Source organism: Cimex lectularius, unplaced genomic scaffold (genome assembly GCF_000648675.2).
Source record: "Cimex lectularius strain Harlan isolate CLEC.00 unplaced genomic scaffold, Clec_2.1 scaffold282, whole genome shotgun sequence".
NCBI lineage: Eukaryota > Metazoa > Arthropoda > Insecta > Hemiptera > Cimicidae > Cimex > Cimex lectularius.
Window position 1 is genome coordinate 212,083 of NW_019392887.1, and position 21,825 is coordinate 233,907.

At 32.2% G+C, this 21,825-nt stretch overlaps 1 protein-coding gene and 1 long non-coding RNA gene across 11 annotated transcripts in view; one reads left to right on the plus strand and one right to left on the minus strand.

The window, feature by feature from the left end:
- Positions 1-3,362: 3,362 nt before the first annotated feature.
- Positions 3,363-21,825, minus strand: part of LOC106670992 (muscle M-line assembly protein unc-89-like) — a 33,295-nt gene continuing 14,832 nt past the window's right edge. For 5 of the 10 annotated variants that reach the window (XM_024229061.1, XM_024229065.1, XM_024229063.1 and 2 more), the window contains 19 exons: positions 20,945-21,016; positions 20,729-20,800; positions 20,514-20,585; positions 20,299-20,370; positions 19,543-19,584; positions 19,434-19,475; positions 19,251-19,298; positions 19,032-19,073; positions 17,485-17,532; positions 17,309-17,350; positions 17,186-17,233; positions 10,492-10,542; positions 10,267-10,317; positions 4,616-4,734; positions 4,472-4,562; positions 3,693-3,747; positions 3,584-3,637; positions 3,473-3,524; positions 3,363-3,405 (listed from right to left, as the gene is read on the minus strand). In XM_024229061.1, coding sequence (XP_024084829.1) covers positions 4,616-4,734; positions 10,267-10,317; positions 10,492-10,542; positions 17,186-17,233; positions 17,309-17,350; positions 17,485-17,532; positions 19,032-19,073; positions 19,251-19,298; positions 19,434-19,475; positions 19,543-19,584; positions 20,299-20,370; positions 20,514-20,585; positions 20,729-20,800; positions 20,945-21,016 — 821 coding nt within the window. In that variant the 3' untranslated portion in view covers positions 3,363-3,405; positions 3,473-3,524; positions 3,584-3,637; positions 3,693-3,747; positions 4,472-4,562. Of the gene's footprint in view, positions 3,406-3,472; positions 3,525-3,583; positions 3,638-3,692; positions 3,748-4,450; positions 4,563-4,615; positions 4,735-10,266; positions 10,318-10,491; positions 10,543-17,185; positions 17,234-17,308; positions 17,351-17,484; positions 17,533-19,031; positions 19,074-19,250; positions 19,299-19,433; positions 19,476-19,542; positions 19,585-20,298; positions 20,371-20,513; positions 20,586-20,728; positions 20,801-20,944; positions 21,017-21,825 lie in introns of all 10 variants that reach the window. The other 5 variants (XM_024229060.1, XM_024229064.1, XM_024229062.1 and 2 more) reach the window with 5 other exon arrangements.
- On the plus strand, positions 9,520-10,228 carry LOC106670999. The gene is made up of 2 exons (XR_001341152.2): positions 9,520-9,919; positions 9,999-10,228. It is a non-coding gene; the product is annotated as an uncharacterized LOC106670999 (long non-coding RNA).

Sequence of the window (21,825 nt, forward strand, 5' to 3'; positions counted from 1 at the left end):
CTATGTTTGTATCGGGTGTTGTGTTTATGTTAATTTGTTGGAATGAATTTAATTTATTAGCGTTAAAAGAAGGGGTTGTTTAACCCCGCCCGAGGAATATCAAGTATTCTTGGGGAGTGATTGTGACCATACTTCTTTGTTTGAATCGGGTGATGATGTATATTTAATGTCCCAACTTTTGGCCATTTCATATGTCGCCGATCGAATCCTGATTACTCGACATTTAAAAAATGGCAAAAGTAGGGAAAATTCGATTGGTTGTAGGTTGAGGTGGGGGAGTTGGTGTCCGAGTGGATCGAAGTATCGGGTTGTCCGGAAAATAATGCAGGATTTTAAGTTTTCATTAAAAAAAATCTATATAAAATATTCTGTTTACGTTTACAGGATTACTCATTTGTNGGAAATTATTTTGATTAAAGAACATTGCTTTAAAGTAACTAGTTTCTTTTTTTTTGTTTAATACCAAAATCCTGCATTATTTTCCGGACAACCCAATACCAACAGCTCAAGTGGTTAGAGCAGCGGCGTATTTAGCCGAAGGTCGTGAGTTCGAATCCCGCTTGTGACACTAACTTTTTCATTTCAACCAAAACTTTACATAAAAAGATTAAGTTTATTAATTGAACATATATATATATATATATATATATATATATATACAAGAAATTTTATGCGGAAAAAGATTGCCTGTCCTTAATTCAATCTAACATCATTCCTAGTTATTATGCTGTATTTTTCTCTTCATTATAAGTTCCAAGTAATATTAATTTTAGAATTATTTCAATGTAAGAAGTATCGACCACATTTTCACTCATAAACACTCTAGATCAATTATAGTCTTGAAGCAAAAAGCAAATTCAGTTGTTACTGCCAAGCTTTCTTCATATTTTAAGGTCATCATCAGGTCCTGTATTCATTTCAAAAAATTAAAAACAATTTTTAATCAATTGTACAAATATGTTTTCGAAATGTGAAATAATATAGGCCTTGATGATGACCTTAAAATAGGTCAAATGCTTGGCAGTGTGTTGATGTAGTGTGTTCGTGAATTATTTTAGTTTCATTTATATTTTCATTCTAATAACTTTCTTAATACACTGTTTTTCATCAGTTTGTAAGGAAGTGGTCTTTTAACTTTTACATTATTTTATAGTTTTAATGATAGTTTTAATTTTCTTAATCAATTTTTAATAATCAATGAAATATTTATTTCAATAACTAATTTTGTATTTTAAATAATTAATCAGCCCTAACTTCAGGAGTAAAGCATATTTCGGTTAAAAATAATCTTAGTAAAACTTAGAACCCGGATATTTATGCTCGTTTGTTGTATGTTGTCTGTTACTATCACAGAAAAAGTAAATAACCTTATATTCATTGTCCACCATTATCGTTAGAGCAAACAAACTAACTTAAATTTCTGAGAGCCAATATATGCAAGAGAAGTGTCACAACTCAGAAAGGGGTAGTTTTTTAAGGGTAGGACAGCTGGATTTTTAAAGTTATGTGTTTTCGATAAGTCGATGAAACGAAAGACAATATTGATGATGTTATTGCCACGGCCGTAATGGCGCGTGCCTAATACATACGTTTAAAAAAAATCTTCTGGGTAGTTCACTTTTCTTGTGGGTATGCGATATGTATTTTTTAATGCCCCCTGAACAATTAGTTCGGATTACTGAAAAAGCGCTGTACTAATTTTAAGTAAAAACCTACTGATATACTACGAATATAATAATCTTAAAGTACGTGCACAACAAAGACAGAAAACCATATTAATAAATTTCTATTAATTAAGGTTTTTAGTTGAGATAAAAAAGTCAGTGTCACGAGCGGGATTCGAACCCACGACCTTCGGCTAAATACGCCACTGCTCTACCACTTGAGCTATCGTGACTTCGATCCACTCGGACACTAACTTCCCATCTCAACCCCACCTTTTGAATTTTCCTTCCATTTTTGCCATTTTTCAAATGTCGTGTAATCTATTTTATTCTCGGCGTCAAATCAAATGGCCACGGAGAGCTTTAGTGGAGGTATACTTCATTTTAACATATTAAATTCACTATTTTTCGTGGTCCGCTTGACCAAATCAATTATTTTCAATTAATTAAGGTTTTGGTTGAGATAAAAAAGTGAGTGTCACAAGCGAGATTCGAACCCACGATCTTTGGCTAGATTCGCCGTTGCTCTGCCACTTGAGCTATCGTGACTTCGTTCAGCTCGGCCACGGCAACTTCACATCTCAACCCCACCTTTTGAATTTTCCCTCCTTTTTGTCATTTTTCAAAGGTCGCGTAATCTATTTGATTCTAGGCAACAAATGAAATGGCCACGGGAAGCTTTAGTGTATACTTAATTTTAACTTATTAAATTCACTAGTTTTCGTGGTCCGCTTGACCACTTAATATCTTTCAATTAATTAAGGTTTTTAGTTGAGATAAAAAAGTCAGTGTCACGAGCGGTTTTCGAACCCACGATCCTCGGCTAGATACGCCGCTGCTCTACCACTTGAGCTTTCGTTACCTCGATCCACTCGGACACTAACTTCCCATCTCAACCCCACCTTTTGAATTTTCCCTCCTTTTTGCCATTTTTCAAATGTCCTGTAATCTATTTGAGTCTTGGCGTATCTAGCCGAAGATCGTGGGTTCGAATCCCACTCGTGACACTGACTTTTTTATCTCAACTAAAAACCTAACCTTAATTAATTGAAAGGTATTAATTGGTCAAGCGGATATTTTTTCATGTCTAATATTTTCTAACCTAGTATCACCAAAAGATCGATAAAATCAGTGTAGCTGATTAGTATATTTTTTTACCTTATACGTGTGTTTGTTGAAGAATTTCGTTTGATTCTGTGCTGTATGATTTAAATTTTTAATTTTGTTTTATCTCCAAATTGAGAATTAGATATTCATATTTATTTATCCTACTTAATTAGCAATTGTGATTTCATATTCCTGTTGGAAGGAGATTCATTTCTCAAAAGCTGTACGAAGAAGCTGAACGTTTCTTTTTTAATTAGAGTGATGGTTTTTTAATTAAACATTGCAGTATTTTTTTAATGCTAATTATTTTTTCGTATGTGTTGTCAGAAACTGCACTTTTATATCTACCTCGCTTTGATTATCTTCGATTTTAATTAATATTTACCACATTTGCATGAAGATCGGCTTTCGACCGCGCTTTGCTCTGTTTTAACAATTAATTTTGCCATTAGAACCGTACTTCGAATTTGATAAAGGCAATATTTACGTCGTTTCGTCGGGGTCGGCATCTTGCTTGGGCTTCTTTTGTTTCGATCTGTGCGAAAGCAATATTATGAACCAAAAAATCGTTTATCAACGCGAAGAAATTTACCTTGTTTCTGCGAAGCCGATCTCTTCTCGCTCTCAGTTAAGTCTGTTCAAACAATAAAACGACTTACTAATTAATGTTTAACTTGTCTGATTAATGAATCGATCGTTACCATGTTTGGGTGAAGTTTGTTTGCCATCGTTATTACCGGCTCGTTTCGTCGTCTGTAAAAAAAAAGATTAATACCAATAATATCTGATGTATATATAGACTCAATATTTACTGCTATTCGATGAAGTCAGTTTACTTTTAATACCGCCAGTTCCTCTTGTTAAATCTGTCGGAATATAAGTTGCTTAATTCATTTTTTAATTCGACTAATTTTTACTCACCTATTCCATTCAAATTGTAAACCCCATTTTGAACTCGTTTCAACATAAACTGAATCTGTCGGTGAAAATATCATATAAAAATGTATTTAATTAATAAAACATAACATAATTAAATTCAAATTGGTTTTTTTAATGAAAAATATGTTAGAATGTTCTGTTTGAAATTTGTTTATTGCTTCATCATGTCAAAAAACTAGTCGTTTTTTAAGAAAAATAACATAAAAGATCCAGAAAAAGAAAATTTTTTGTAGTTAATGTGAGCATGTGATGATATGCAAATTACCTTCTTGTTTGTTCTCTATCATTCTTGCAATTTGCAGAACTGAAAAAGCTTTCACAAGTTTCTCAGTACCGATTTTTGCAATATTGTAATAAGATCGCCTAAGTTGGCTGTCGTTGAATGGTGAGTATGCGTTTTACCACCAACATTAAAAAGATTTTCAAATTTAGCCAGATAAAGACGATTAACGAGAGGAGGAAGGAGTAAGGAACGAGAAAAGTTTTTCTTCAGTGATTTTCACACCAAAATAACCTACCTTTGAACACGATTGTTTAACAACTTTCGTTTCGGGTCAAAGAATATATCTTGAAAAACCAAGATTGTTTTGTCAAAAACCAAGCATGTCAATTTTCTAATAACTACAAGGAAGTTTAAGTTTCACAGTTTAAAAGTAATGTAAATGCGAAACTTTTAGTAGCAATACGGAATCGTAACGTATTAAATTTGATAACTTTTTATTAATTATTTTGTTAATTACAAAATCAAGCTAGTTGAATACCAAAACAGTATTTGAATACTTCACAGATCCAGGATCTTTCTTCCAGGATGTTTAAGCCGTTCAAATTGTCAACGTACAGTGGCCGAAACATCTGAAAAGCAAAATACTAAATATCGAATTGTTTTAAATGTACATGGCGATTACCTATTTGGACTTATCATCTTTATGTTCGTCGTCTTTTTTCTCTTTGTCGTCCTTTTCGCTTTCCGGCTGGGTCGGATCCTTTTGGGAGTCTTCCTTTTGCTTCGAAATTTCTTGGCTTTCTGAAACGTGCAATAAAAATAATTGTCACGAGTTGTTTCAATATTTTTTAACCATAGTAATCAAGAAAAACCCTGACATTAAGCAAGGAATAAAAGGAAATGACACGGTGATTGTTTAGATCCTTAGCTACTCGTGGGAATTCTTATGGATCAAATAGTAAATCCAAAAGTAAATCTAACAGCTAGTAGGATGAGGAGCTGTTGAAAAGCCGTCCCGATTGAGGTGCCAGAGAAAACGGAACAGCCGACTCCTGAAGGGAAAGAAATGATGAAACTGCTCCTGGACCCTATTTCACCAACACGGTAAACTGGAAGGAGTGCAAGGCTTCGGCAGAAACTAACTCACTAAGGTTATCAAGATATAGGAGGATACGTGGCTTCGAAGATATGTGCACACCAGAGAAGAAGCAGTAAAGCTCTTAGACGGCATATGCTATCCATATCCAACCTGCAAAAAGTGGAGAAGGCTCCTGTGCAGGTAGAAAAACAATAAAACCAAGGTGGGAGAGTCCGTTCGGCAAAAGATCCAAAACCCTGCCCGGAGGACTTACACGGAAGTTCTCAAAGAAATAAGACTCGGTATCGTCCCTCTCGGATATATCCAGATGCTCCTGACGGTTGAGCAATCAGATGCAATACATGAGTGGCTGTTCGGGAAAATAGAGTACGTTTTTTGAGACCATAAAACTAACCTTTAATGGGCTATCATATAAAAAAGGGCGGTTGACTTAAAAATGTGAAAACTACCACCGAGGCAGCGTGAATAAAATGCCTAGAGAAGGAGCTAACACCCTGGGAAGTCGCCAGACTGCCAGTGGTAGAGAAAAAACCTCCCTCGACCGTAGTTAATGGTGGGATATTTCCCACACTGTTTTATCAAAAGGGACACCAACGAAAAGATTCGCAGAGTTTAAAAAAGAAAGAAAAAGCTACTACGTAGAGGCCTGGAAAGTCGTCCAAAGAAAGTAAGAGTATAAATTGGTGATCTTTACTATAGCCATTGATCATGGGTCAGCATAGGCCCTAAAAATGAACCTAGCAAACTTTAGATTTGGTACAAAGGATTGGTAAAAAGAACACGAAGAAGCCTGGTTGCTCCTCTGAAAGTTTTTGAACAACTCTCAAAAGAAGAAAGCTTTGTACCAACCCAGGTACATCAAGGGTGCAGGAAAAATGAGGCAACTCCTAAATTAAAATTAAATCCATCGAAGGAGTGCCCCATTGGTGGGCAAAGAAGAAGGAAAGAAATCCTGAGAAAATATACACCTCCCCTTATCACAGGAGCAAAACGTGGTAAAATTGGCCTCTTATTCCCAAACAACAACTTAGGGGGGGAAAACGGGAGAGGATGTGAAATTGAACAATCCAGAATCTACGTTATAGTATTTTAGTTTTACCCCTGCCACCCGTGCTCTAAAGGACAGCACCCAGAAAGCACTCCATATATTTAAACCTAAGAACAGCATCGTTAATAAATAAATAAAATAAAAAAGGTGTTAAATGTTCACCTTTAGAAACACCTAACGTTACATTTATGGCCTCAGGGAATGCATTGTTAATAGCTACAATTTAACTTATTAGTACTAAGTTCTCATACACTCATTTAATTAAATTGCCACAAAATCCATAACCAGATAATTTACGACATATCAGATAATGGTTAACAATATCAAAAGCCTTTGATAAATCCGTGGTTCCTTATAATACATCCATCAACCTTGTTTTTGTCGTTAATTACATCCAAAAAGTCAAGTTCAAAGCATATGAAGTTATTCAATGTAGATCAATTTTTTTTTTTTATAAAACTATGCTGTTCATTATTAATGATATTTCCAATTAATGAATCATTAAATAAGGTATTGTCACATCACACGATAGCTCAAGTATTAGAGCAGCGGCGTATTTAGCTGAAGGTCGTGGGTTCGAATCCCGCTCGTGACACTGACTTTTTTAACTCAACCAATACCTTAAAATTAAAGATTAATTAATTGAAAAGAATTTATTTGGCCAATCGAACCAGGAAAGCTAATCTAATTAATGATATAATTTTTGGAGATCGTGAGACGCAGTCTTGTGTGATGTAGTTTAGAAAAACATTTTCTTTATTGTACCAACGTTTCGATCTTTATTTAGATCATCTTTAGGGCCTGGGATTTACAATCATTGTTTGCATTATACAAACCCAAGATGTGAAATGAATTTGTACAATGATTTACACAATATTGAAATTTTAGGTTTATTCAAAGTATTTGAACTCACACAAAACGTGTGTTTTCTGTGTAGATGTTTTTCTAAACCTACACCACACAAAACCGCATCCCACGTTCACCAAATAATCTTTAATTAACGGTCACTAAATACTACACATTAATGATGATTTTGAACAGAGGAGCTACTTTACTGTTGACTACCTTTTCAAAATGTTCGGTATAACAGATATGATACGTAATAGTCGATAATTAGAGAATTCAGAACTTACACCACTTTTATGTATCGGTGATACAGAAGACGTTTACCAATAGTATGAGAAAATACCAGTTCAGTGGTTCTGAAAATAGATAATGCATTGGGCCAGCTAAGACAACCCTGCATAGGTTTAAAGCAGAGGAAGGGATGCCATCTGAACCTTTAATTAAACTTGTAGAGTCTAAAGACGGTAGAGCTTCAAGCATATCCCTCTTTGGCATTGAAACTGAATCCAGGTTAACAGTATTATCAAGGATTACCGTCTTTATCATAAACCAACCGAAGATGCAGTGTAAAGAAGTTTGCAATTTCATGAGGATCATTGCTAACTTTTAATTGCAACGGATCGAAGCTGGCATAAAGTTACTTTTCTTTTAATTACAAACAAACGACCAGAATTTGTTACAATCCCATTGTGAATTGTCCTCAACTGATTTAATGCAATTGGAATTTTAAAAAATTCCAAGCTTAATTTTGGGTTCTTAAACGAAAAATGTGTAGTCACTAGAATGATTTTTTCTTTTGTATTTTTTGTATGCCAATATTGTTTATTATAATCTTTTTTTAATTCATTGGTAAAATGTATCGGGAATTTAGGATTAGTGAACTTTTTTTGGCGAACAAATTGATTCAAGCTTTATTTTGTGATCTTTAAACGAGAAAATTTAGTGTAATCACTAGAAAGATTTGTTTTTTTATATTTTTTGTGTGCCAATATTTTTTTATAATAATGTTTTTAATTCATTGGTAAAGTGTTATGGGAATGTAGGATTAGTGAACATTTTTTGGCGAACAAATTGATCCGAACGTTATTTTGGGTTCTTTAAACGAGACAATTTAGTGTAGTCACTAGAAACATTTGTTCTTTTATATTTTTTGTGTGCCAATATTTGTTTATTATATTTTTTTTAAATTCATTGGTAAAATGTATTGGGAATTTAGGATTAGTGAACTTTTTTTAGCGAACAAATTGATCCTAGCTTTATTTTGGGTACTTTAAACGAGAAAATTTAGTGTAGTCACTAGAAAAATTTGTTCTTTTATTTTTTTTGTGCTAATATTTGTTTATTATAATCTTTTTTTAATTCATTGGTAAAGTGTACCGGGACTTTAGGATTAGTGAACTTTTTTTAGCGAACAAATCGATCCAAGCTTTCTTTTGGGTTCTTTAAACGAGAAAATTTAGTGTAGTCAAAGGAAAGGTTTGTTCTTTTATATTTTATGTTTGCCAATATTTGTTCATCATAATCCTTTTTTATTTCATTGGTAAAGTGTATCGGGAATTTAGGATTAGTGAACATTTTTTGGCGAACAAATTGATTCAAGCTTTATTTTGGGCTCTCAAACGAGAAAATTTAGTGTAGTCACTAGAAAGATTTTTTCTTTTATATTTTTTGTGTACCAATATTTGTTTATTATAATGTTTTTTTCATTGATTGGTAAAGTGTATCGGGAATTTAGGATTAGCGAATTTTTTTTGGTGAACAAATTGATCCAACAGAGATTGAATTGCTTTATAGAATAATGATACCGCATGATTTAATGCTGTGCCCTTAGGTAATTAATCCCAATCAATAGAGTATAAGTTATAAATGAGGCCATCTTAATTGAAATTTTTAAAATCATGGTAAAAACGATTTCATATTTTGAACTGTAGGTATATTTTTTTTAATACAAACTCGAGAGAAGGATTATAATTATCCATGGGCATATCTTCAGCTACAGTAGGTGAAAGCTCATTTGTTGTACAGACTATCAGACCAAATGGACATATGATTAAGAAAATCATACGCAAAAATTAAAACCTAAGATTGTTTTGAATATTGGAAAAACAACTGAATATCAAAAGGAATTATAAAACCTGCGGAAATTTCAAAAATGTACATGATAAGCTTGTGAAAAGTTGATAGTCCTTCCAAATGCAGAGTTGGAAGTCGTGTAAAGGCTTACGCGGATGAATTTTCTTTGTAAATTCGTTAAATAAATTATTAAAAAATAGCAATGCTATCTAACTTTGCAACATTCTTGGAGTATAGCAAAATAAACGGTAAAAGAATAAATTACAAATTATCTAAACCTTTTTTTCCTTATTTTACAGATTAACATTAACAAAACAATCGTATGATATTCTATTAAGTAAAATTATAAAAAGAAAAAAATTGTCAAGTTAGTTGATTAACTAGCGAGTTTTTAGCAGCTTAATCGTATCTGATCTCGGTCCACCCATTCTCGCTGTTTTTGTTCAGTTAACCTCGTCTCATTTTTTCCATATGACACTTTCTGTTATCGAATTTTTATCTAATTTCATGTGCTGTTCTAAGCCATATGACGAGAATAGGCGGGCCAGGATCACCTGGAAAGTTCAAAATGAAAAAAGTAAATTAATAAGTGAAATTAGAAAAATGGAAGAACCTAATGAAATGGACACAAGTGATGAATTTATAAAACTGCTGATAACAGAAATAGTACTTAGATTTTGAAAAAACGGTTACTCTAAAAAAGTATTTTGGACTATTAGACGGATGATGAGATAGGAACCAAGTTTTTCGGCCTCTCAAAACTTTCATTTGCGATCCATAAGAAACTCCATTTTACACCGGTGCAGTACTGATTTATCAGTAGTGAAAATATAGCGGTACGATGAAGAAAACAAAGAACAAAAGTTAGACTTAACAAGACATGTAGAATGAGTGATAATGTCCAAAGAAAAATAAGAGTGGTCAGGAAAATAGTATTTTGAGAGAAAAAATACAGAAAATGCAAAATATGAAAATAAACTTGCATACTTGAAATTTCAGATTTATAATATAAGTAAACTGCAGCGAGTCAAATTTGAGAGCACGATGGATTTGGGAACTACTGGCTCCGTTTAGTTTGCCCATCAAGCGCTCGACAGATTGGACCAGATCCAAGGAAATAATCTCAAACTCAGAAATAATCGTCCCTAAAGACCCGGTTAGCTTCCCAGGTAAAAGATCAACGTCTACAGTAAGCCGGGTTTTGAAATAAAACACATGATAAAAAGTTACACCCGTGATAATGTCTACAGAAAACAAAATATTTCACCTTTAGGTCTGGAAGGGCCTGCTTCGTCTAGCCGACGTCTCGAGCCTTTTCCTAAAACGAAAAAGTGTTGTTGTAAAAAAGTTGAAACAAATGGTTTATGTTTGTCTGATTTTAAAATAATGATTGGATATATTTTATTTATCTGCTGTTTGTATTAGTCGTTGAAGAAAGATCAGTCCTAATCTGAAGATATTTTCAAAAATTTCAAATATTCATGAAGCTTACCGCATTTCGAACATTGTTTTCTGCCGGACGGCTTCACTTCACGGGTCGAATCTGGTCAAAACATTACGTTAAATTTTTAATTGAACGTTGACAGAAATATCAAACATTGCTGATCTTAGTCTGCCTGTGGGCTTTGTCTATTAAATTTTGACATTACCGCACATTGTAACGATCTGTAAAGATAATAGGCGGCCACATAATTAACATTTTTTTAAAAATTAATAAAATTTTAGGTGGGTACGATGAAAACTTTAAAAAAAGCTCTACAGGCTTAGATCAGCGTAATTCTAACAGCTAATACGTTCTTTTCTATATTCCTTTCAAAGGAAATTTGCTGGTTTTCACGTTTATTCTGGATAGGTAACAATCTCTACTATTTGCAAATATCGTAACAATCGAAAAAACTATATAAAAGACTTCAGCCAGCTATCGAATCGAAAATGTAATTACAGATTTAGAACTATAATAGAACCTTTCAAAATCAAATATTTAACTTTTAAAACATCGATGAAAGCCATGATGGGTAGTTTCGAATAAAATCGATTTCAATTCAAGAAATTATTTTTTTTTTCTAAAACCGTCTGATTTTGAATGAGAGACAGTATGATAAAGAAAAAAACTAAAAGTTTTAATTGAACGATGACAGAAATATAAAAAATTGCTGATCATAGTCAAACGATCTGTAACGATGATAGACGGCCATATAATAATTTAATTTTTTTTTAATGATTAAAATCTTAGGTGGGAACGATGAATATCTCAGAAAAAGCTCTACAGGCTTAGATCAGCGTAATTCTAACAGCTAACGATCTTTTATTTCTTTTTGCTTTTAAAATTTGCCGCTTTTCACGTTTATTCCGGATAGGTAACAATCTCTAGTATTTTCAAATATTGTAACAATCGAAAAAATTATATAAAAGACTTCAGCCAGCCATCGAATTGAAAAATAATTACTAATTTAAAACTAAAATAGAATCTTTGAAAATCAAATATGTAACTTTTAAACCATCGATGAAAGTCATGCAGGCCAGTTTTCAATAAAATCCATTTCAATTCCAGAAACATTTTTTTTACAAAAACGTCTAATTTTGAATGAGAGACAGTATGACATAGAAAAAACCTAAAAATTTTAATTGAACGATGACAGAAATATCAAACATTACTAATCTTAATCAGCCTGTTGGCTTTGTCTATTAAATTTTGACATTACCGCACATTGTAAAGATCTGTAACGATAATAGACGGCCTTATAATTATTTCATTTTTTCTAAATCAATAAATTCTTAGGTAAGAACGATGAATATCTCAGAAAAAGCTTTACAGGCTTAGATCCGCGTAATTCTAACAACTAACGATCTTTTATTTCCTTTTGCTTTTAAAATTTGCCGCTTTTCACATTTATTCCGGATAGGTAACAGTATCTCCTATTTTCAAACATTGTAACAATCGAAAAAATTATATAAAAGACTTCAGCCAGCCATCGAATTGAAAAAATAATTACAGATTTAGAACTGTAATAGAAGCTTTCAAAATAAAATATTTAACGTTTAAACCATCGATGGCAATAATAGCACCTTTCAAAGTCAAATATTTAACTTTTAAACCATAGATGAAAGTCATGCTGGCCAGTTTTCAATTAAATCCATTTCCATTCCAGAAACATTTTTTTTATAAAAACGTCTAATTTTGAATGAGAGACAGTATGACAAAGAAAAAAACTAAAAATTTTAATTGAACGATGACAGAAATATCAAACATTAATAATCTTAGTCAGCCTGTGGGCTTTGTCTATTAAATTTTGACATTACCGCACATTGTAAAGATCTGTAACGATGATAGACGGCCATATAATTTTTTTTAATGCTTAAAATCTTAGGTGGGAACGATGAATATCTCAGAAAAAGCTCTACAGGATTAGATCAGCGTAATTCTAACAGCTAACGATCTTTTATTTCTTTTTGCTTTTAAAATTTGCCGCTTTTCACGTTTATTCCGGATAGGTAACAATATCTCCTATTTTCAAACATTGTAACAATCGAGAAAAGTATATATAAGACTTCAGCCTGCCATCGAATTGAAAAATAATTACAGATTTAAAACTATAATAGAACCTTTCAAAATCAAATATTTAACTTTTAAACCATCGATGAAAGTCATGGTGGCCAATAAAATCCATTTCAATTGCAGAAACATTTTTTTTAAATAAAAACGTCTGATTTTGAATGAGAGACAGTATAACAAAGAAAAAAACTAAAATTTTTAATTGAACGATGACAGAAATATAAAAAATTGCTGATCATATTCAAACGATCTCTAACGATGATAGACGGCCATATAATTTTTTTTTAATGATTAAAAACTTATGTGGGAAAGATGAATATCTCAGAAAAAGCTGTACCGGCTTAGATCAGCGAAATTCTAACAGCTAACGATCTTTTATTTCTTTTTGCTTTTAAAATTTGCCGCTTTTCACGTTTATTCCGGATAGGTAACAATATCTCCTATTTTCAAACATTGTAACAATCGAGAAAAGTATTAAAAGACTTCAGCCAGCCATCGAATTGAAAAAATAATTACAGATTTAGAACTATAATAGAAGCTTTCAAAATAAAATATTTAACGTTTAAACCATCGATGAAAGCCATGATGGCCAGTTTCGAATAAAATCCATTTCAATTCCAGAAACAGTGTTTTTATAAAAACGTCTAAGTTTGAATGAAAGACAGTATGACAAAGAAAAAAACTAAAAATTTTAATTGAACGATGACAGAAATATCAAACATTGCTGATCTTAGTCAAACGATCTGTAACGATGATAGACGGCCATATAATTTTTTTTTAATGATTAAAATCTGATGAATATCGCAGAAAAAGCTCTACAGGCTTAGATCAGTGTAATTCTAACAGGTAACGATTTTTTATTTCCTTTTGCTTTTAAAATTTGCCGCTTTTCACGTTTATTCCGGATAGGTAACAATATCTCCTATTTTCAAACATTGTAACAATCGAGAAAAGTATATATAAGACTTCAGCCAGCCATCGAATTGAAAAAATAATTACAGATTTAAAACTATAATACAACCTCTCAAAATCAAATATTTAACTTTTAAACCATCGATGAAAGTCATGCTGGCCAGTTTCAATAAAATCCATTTCAATTCCAGAAGCATTTTTTTTTTTTATAAAAACGTCTGATTCTGATTTTAAATGAGAGATAGTATGACAAAGAAAAAAACTAAAATTTTTAATTGAACGGTGACAGAAATATCAAACATTGCTGATCTTAATCAAACGATCTGTAACGATGATAGACGGCCATATAATTGTTTTTTAATTAATAAAATCTTAGGTGGGAACGCGGTAGCAATCTCTACTATTTTCAAATATTGTAACAATCGAGAAAATTATATAAAATGCATCAATCAGCCAAATAATCGATCAAATAATTACAGATGTAAAACTATAATGGAATCTTTCAAAATTAAAACTTTTAAACCATCAATGAAAGTCTTGATGTCGAGTTTCCAATAAAATCCATTTACATTCCAGAACCGTTTAATCTATTTTATAAAAACGATTGATTTTGAAGGGGATGATAGTATAACAAAGAGAAAACTAAAATTTTGTTTACTGTAATTGTAGATTGCCTCACGGTCCAGGGGTTGAAAGTTATTTGCGAAAAAACTTGAGTGAATTTTTCATACTTTATACTTTCAACTGACATTTTCCTTTCTCGTCTCTTTGTTGTTAATTAGGTTCCCATTCATAAAAAATAAGCCCAGTAAGTTTCATTCGTGTCTATAACAATGCTTTATTGTACACAATGTGTGCGGCCTGCGGGTTTATTTGTGTATCTTGACCCCGATCATCCTTATGCTATACTTGCTGTCTCTTATTGTTACCAAAAAAGTCACCGGAAATCAAATCTATCTCAATTTTTTCTAAAAATTTGCTTTCGAATTAAACAAACAGAAAAACGCGAAAGATACGTGATTAACTGATCAAAACAGCGAGATTAGTCGTACCAGACAAATCGAAGAGATTAATGTGAGAAGGGGTAGCAAAATTTTTTTTCTTTTGAAATTATATTTTCAAGCTTTAATTTAAAAATCCTGACCATTACAATTTATATCTAGTTGGATTCTAGTTTGGAAATTAAAGTGAAATAACAAATTCCGAAACCAAGATTCCGACGTCATGAATCGACAAAATATTTTTGATGGAGATAAGATCATTTATGATTCATGACTGAAGTATTCGCATAATCCGAAGTATCTGAAGTTGTGTTTTTTATTCCCTTCACTTTTAGGTTTAGATTTGGCTTTTTAGCCGTTTTTTTTCCGCTTTGGTAGACCTGGAGGCAATTTCATTACGGCCATATTCGGCAATTATCCGCAGCCAATTCCAATGAACAAGGATTTCAGGAAACCTTTTTCACACTTGATCCTCCCTGAAATCGTTTCGGCCGGAAAATCGACCTTAATCGTCTACTTAAATTCCCTCAAGTTCTGACTTGTCTTTTAACAAACGGATAGATAAATCTTTTTCCTTGCTAAGTACAAGTTGCTTATTTCGAGAACACCGAGGTAAATTTGTCAAACTAAATCCCCCAAAAAATAAAAATATCAAATTATTTCATGCTGAATATTTGAGGTTTTGATGATCGAAAACAACCGGCCTCTTATAAATTCACATTTAATGCACTTTTCAAGCCTTACGTGCGCCCTCTTCAGAACATCTTGTGTATAAAAATGAATGAGTCATATAACCAATAAGTGTCAGCTATACCCAACTAAATCGTCATACAAAGTAAGATTGGTACAAGACAATTAATCAGGGGCCTACACATATTACAAGTAACAGTTTGGCTAATGAGCACCTCTAAAACTGGACAGAAAGAAATGCAATAATAATTATAATTTATTGTATTATTATAATTTTTAACCAATCTAACGAAAACACCAAGAAAAAAACAACGCTTACTATAGCACAGAACTTTTTTTAGAATTAGGGTCTGGCAGGCTTTTTCCAGGTCTGAGGACACGTTGATGGCCTAAATATTTTTTCCTAGCATCTAACCTTTTAGTTTTTATATGAACTCATTCACATTAACTTTTTACTTTTGCTTTTTTAACAAAGGTGCAGAAGATGAGACGGGAGATCAAAATTCTGTGTGAAGAGATCTTTTTTCAGGACACGTGTTCACTGAAGCCGTAAAAATTCGTATATCGACCTACAGATGACACCATCATTCAAAGGGAGTCTAAAAGAACCTTTTTACACTAAAAAGTCATTTTGTCAGATAGGCCTTTCCTCTTCCAAGGGAGTCCTTCATAAATAGAAGAAAACACTGTCCTACTGGTAATGTTTGGAAAATTGTTTATTTAGGCCCAGTTTAATGTACAAATAATTAAGGTTTTTTAGTTGAGATAAAAAAGCCAATGGCAAGAGCGGGATTCGAACCCACGATCTTCGGCTAGATACGCCGCTGCTCTACCACTTGAGCTATCGTGACCTCGATCCCACTCGGACACTAACTTCTCATCTCAACCCAACCTTTTGAATTTTAATTGTAATATATTAATTGGTCAAGCGGATCACGAACTTAGTGAATTTAATGATTTAAAATAATAAAGTATACTTCACTAAAGCTCTCCGTGGCCATTTCATTTGTCGCCGAGAATCCAATTCGATTACACGACATTTGAAAAATGGCAAAAAGCAGGGGAAAATTCAAAAGGTGGGGTTGAGATGAGAAGTTAGCGTCCGAGTGGATCGAGGTCACGATAGCTCAAGTGGTGGAGCAGCGGCGTATCAAGCCAAAGATCGTGGGTTCGAATCCCGCTCGTGCCCTTGACTTTTTTATCTCAACTAAAAAACCTTAATTAATTGTAATATATTAATTGGTCAAGCGGACCACGAAATTAGTGAATTTAATGAACAAAGGTGGAAGACAAATCTTAGTGAAATCAACTAAACGTTCTTGTACGGCGTTGAATCAGGATTATTTTGCTATTACTTGATTATTAACTCGGATATGTAACATGGAAATTTTGTGAACTTTAACTCTTGGCCTAGTAGAAACCCTGTAACCATAAAATCCAGAAGAAGCCCTTCCACTCAAAAGGGGAGTATTCTAATCAGGCATCTCTGAACAAAACACTTAACTGAGCTTATCAGCAAAAAAAAAACTTTTTTTAGTGACGATACCGCGAATGAAAGTAATTTCTATTTGCAAAACTGTGCGACAGTAAAAAAATATGTCAATCTATAGACATATTTAAGATTCATGTTGAACACTACTGGGTCTGTCTTCACTCGCGGGATTTTTTTTTATTTGAGTTATTCAAACGCGTTTCGGCATTACGCCATCTTCATGAAAAACTAAAAAAAAAAAGTTCAAAAAACAGAAGAAAAAAAAGTTCAACATGAGTTCGCCAACTCGCAGACCAAACCCCATCATCTACTATATATAAGATTGTTTTGCCCTGACGATGACCGAAAGCTTTGCAGTACAATTGAATTTGCTTTTTTTTAAGATCATCCCTTGATCGAGTGTTTGTAAGGAAAAACAAGAGTTTCTAAGTTAAGCAACCAGAAATGAATGAAATGAAAAGAAAAAAATTGTTTTTTCTCTGTTGTAGAAAACAATGCTGATTGGTGTATAACCATTTTGTCAAATAATGATCCATACCTCCTTTTGGTAGCTTCTCTTGAGGCTCTTCCTTTGATGTAGATGGTCCTGTATGCATTCAATTTTTTATATTAACATAAATTGAAAATGACGATTGATAGTTCAAATATAAATAAACTTTACCATCATGTTTTGGCAATACTTCTAGCCTTGGTTTAGATTGATCTGGAATCAATAGTTAAAAAATTTCAGTTGAAACATAATATTGGCAGAAGAACTAATAGTCGTAACAATAGCTTATTATATTATATTAATAGCTTATTATAAATGTAAATGTTTTTTGATTATTGAACCATTACCTTGTTGTGGTACCTTCTCATGAGATTCCTGATTTGACGTAGATGGTCCTGGAGAAATAAATTACAAAAATTAAGTTAATTATTGTTACATTGAAATGTAACATAATTACAACAAAACTAATATTTTTATTTCAACACAACTTATCAAGGTACATGGTTTTCACTTCATCTACACATGGTGTGGCATGTAACATGTATGTCGTGTGAATCACGAAGCACAATTTGGCACTTGGGGTGAATCAAGACAATGGAGCTTTGCCTACCTCATCTATTCAAACTTTCTGAGAGTGGTTACTACTGTTCTTAACAGGTCCTCCATGAACCCTCTCCTTTTGCTCTTGCTGAGAAAATACTCTGAATTAGAGAGTCTCAATAAAACGGCGGAGATTGTCTGGCAGATCCATAGCCCTTGAGGGGAGTGGCTAAAACCAGGACATCCAAATCTCCAGATGACCACCAAGATCTGGCCTTAACAAATTTGGTCAAAATGAATGGCAGCATCAGTGGGTCCGATCAGCAGAAAAGCACCTCTTTTTAAGAGCACAATTGATGGGTGGCTTTCAGAGGATAAGAATCGTAGAAGAGGGATCAGCCTTATCTGAATAAGAAAAGGCCAGGTTTACACATAGACACTTTTGGGCCAAAGGTCACGAATTTGTATGCCATGTAGAGAAAGGTTGGTCAATGTGTCCTATTTAAGAGTGTCATTCCTTGGCTCTATATACAGAGTGTATAGGAATGCCACTCAATATGAGAATTGTGCTTCAGCATGGCCATGACAATTTTGGTCCCCTGTTCCAATTTTTGGAGGAAAAAGAGCTGTTTAATTGTATATTAAACTAATTGTATATTAATGAGTAACTTGTTTTGTGCATATTGATAGTGAATGTATTTATTAGTGTGAATGTACAGGGTGATATGGTGATGGTGGAATACTAAGTACCCGATCAACCTTCAACTAGATTAGTTATTTGTGAAGGATGTTAGAGGAATATTGAGTGCTCTACCACCCTACTTGAGTGAATGGAGGCTGAAAGGACCTAAAGCGGCCCATAGACAATCAATATTATTGCACAATATTTTGGGTTGTGCAATTTAATTGATCGTGTGTAGACGATATTGAAAGTTTGTGCAATGCATTGCATAATTGATGAAAAGTTGAAAATATATTATACAACCTGAAAAATATTGCACTGTCTGTTGGCATTATTGCGCAATATCAGTCAACAAGTAGTAACAAAATATTGCACAAACTTCAATATCGCCTTCAAACTATTCAAGTTCATTGCACAAACAAATTTTGTACAATATTATTGAATGTTAAAGGGCAACCCTCAAATTATTGTGCAATCTATATTGTACAATAATATTGACTGTCTATGGGCCGCTTTACTGTTGAAAACCCGTAAAGCCTAATTTCAGTGGTGGGCCAGAAAGGAGTAAAGTCTGACCCCATACTGCCAAAACTTGAAGTGAATGATTCTCGCATCTTGCCGAAAATAGTCATAAGCGTAATTCTGTAAATATTTCAATTCAACAAAACTTACCTTCATGTATTGGCACAGCTCCCAAACTTGTTTTAGATAGATCTGTTGAAACACAAAATGTATATGTTTTTCATAAAATAATGTTAGTACTATTACACACAACCATTTAAACATAAGATGTAAGAATGTAGCAATTTTGGTAATGAACAAATACAAAACAAGGATGATAAAAATATGATTAATTTTTGAAAGATTATTATTTGTAAGTTTCATCTATACCTTTTCTTGGCAGTTTCTCTTGTGATTCTTTCTTTGAGGTAGAAGGCCCTGTAATTTATTTTTTATTTAATTAAGACAATAATTTTCTTATTAAAACTACTGTAATATGATTGGTGTTTCAAATTTCAATTAAACCTGAGAATAAACTGATTTATAATTTTTATCTAAAGTAAGTGTACTTACCATAAATGTCTGGCAGAACTTCCAGCTTAGTTTTGGATTGATCTGTAATCATTAATAATATAACAATGAAATGTTTTCAATTTGTTTGTTTTTTTCTATTTTTTAGTACCTTTTTTCAGCAGCTTCTCTTGACGCTGTTGCTTTGATGGCCCTGAAAGCATGGATTGTTCAAATTAAATTAACATATTATTCAGCATTTGGAGAAGCGTTAATGCAGAAAAGTTAGAATACGATAGTGTACACTGTACAGCAATTGTAACCATCTTGCATTTATTGACCAAATGAAAAAAACAATGGTTATTAAAAGTTTATTTAGAAATCGATTAACGGTCACTAATCACCACACGTTATTAAAAGTGTAATTTAACACTGCAACAATACGTCATAAAAATTAATTGTGTTATGCTTTGTCCAGATAAAATTTGCAATTTAAAAAAAAAAAAAAGGAGAAATGTTAAAAAGAAATCTGGAAAAGAAATATAGTATTTGAACTTGAATTACTTGGCTAAGCCTGGCCAAGTTAAAGCCAAGAAAAAACTTGAATTATTGGTACTTATTTGTTTAAAATTGGTAAGTGTTTTGAATTATTTTAAAATTATTTTTGATATCCTACAACTTAGATACATTTTTTTTTAATTGCCCTTGTTAGCATAATATACAGCAAACAAATTTAAATATAAAATAATCTTGTTTTGCTTTTTTTTAACATTGTTTCGGATTGATCTGTAACCATCAAAAATCAGTAATTGACATAATAATTTCCATGATAAAATTAAAATGTGTACTTCAATATCACTGAATGCAAAATCTAGTATGAAGATAGATAATTTTATGATGTTATTTTGTGAATTTAATTTAATCATACCATCTTTTAGTAACTTTTCTGGAGATTCTTGTTTAGATGTCGAAGGAACTTCACCCTTTATTTTGGATTGATCTATAATCATTAAACATCAATACTTTATTAATATTATGAGTTTTTAATTTAAATGAAAAGATTACATTTTAATAGATGTTAAAGTCATAAGGAAAATGGATTATTAGACAAAATTATTATTTGTGAATTTAATTTATTCATACCTTCTTTTGATAACTTTTCTGGTGATAGTTGTTTAGATGTCGAAGGAACTTCTGACTTTTTTTTGGATTGATCTATAATCATTAAGCATCAATATTTTATTAATATTGTGATTTTGTAATTTAAATGAAACTTTACAATTTTAATAGATTTTAAAGGTTTAAGGAAAACAGATTATTAGACAAAATTATTATGTGTGAATTTAATTTATTCATACCTTCTTTTAGTAACTTTTCTGGTGATAGTTGTTCATATGTTGAAGGAATTTCTGACTTTCTTTTGGATTGATCTATAATCATTAAACATCAATATTTTATTAATATTATGATTTTCTAATTTAAATGAAAATATTATGATTTTAATACATGTTAAAGACAAAAGGAAAACTGTTTATTTGACAAAATTATTATTTGTGAATTTAATTTATTCATACCTTCTTTTAGTAACTTTTCTGGTGATAGTTGTTCAGATGTTGAAGGAAGATCAAACTTAATTTTGGATTGATCTATCATCATTAAACATCAATATTTTATTATTATTATGATTTTCTAATTTAAATGAAAATATTGTGATTTCAATAGATATTAAAGGCAGAAGGAAAACGGTTTATTTGACAAAATTCTTATTTGTGAATTTAATTTATTCATACTTTCTTTTTGTAGCTTTTCTGGTGACTCTTCACTCAAAGGAAGATCAAACTTTAATTTGGATTGATCAGCAATCAATAAAAATCACTAATAAACAAACTGATTTCCATATTTAATAACAATATATACAAACATATTTTTCATAGAACACAATAAATTATGAAATAGATCCAACTGAAAATTATTAGCCTAGAGTTAGATTTGACCATGTCGTTTGTTTGCTAATAGGAACATAACACAACTTTTTTAAAAAAAAGATGGTTCCTACTCACATTAAGTTGTTCCACAACAATCCAGATTTCGAGCCCTTTAGCTCATCGTCAGGTTTCCACAAACACCTCTCTCGACATGAATTGCAGAAGTGAACCCGCTGATACCCCCGCCAACGCGACGTTCCAATGAGGAGCTGGGTTTTTAATGGCACTCAATTTGATTATTAGGTTATTTATTATGGACAATTTTAAATATATAGGTCAAAGCAGTAGGGAAATAAAAACGAGAGTGAAAGAACATTTGCCTAAGTCGAACAAATTTTCGGAATTCAAGGACCATATAAAAGAAACAAAACATAATTTCAATTCAAATTTAAATACACGTGTTACATAGTTTCAACAAAGGGAGAGAAGTAGATTGGTTTGAGAAATTTGAAATTAAAAAATGTAAAATT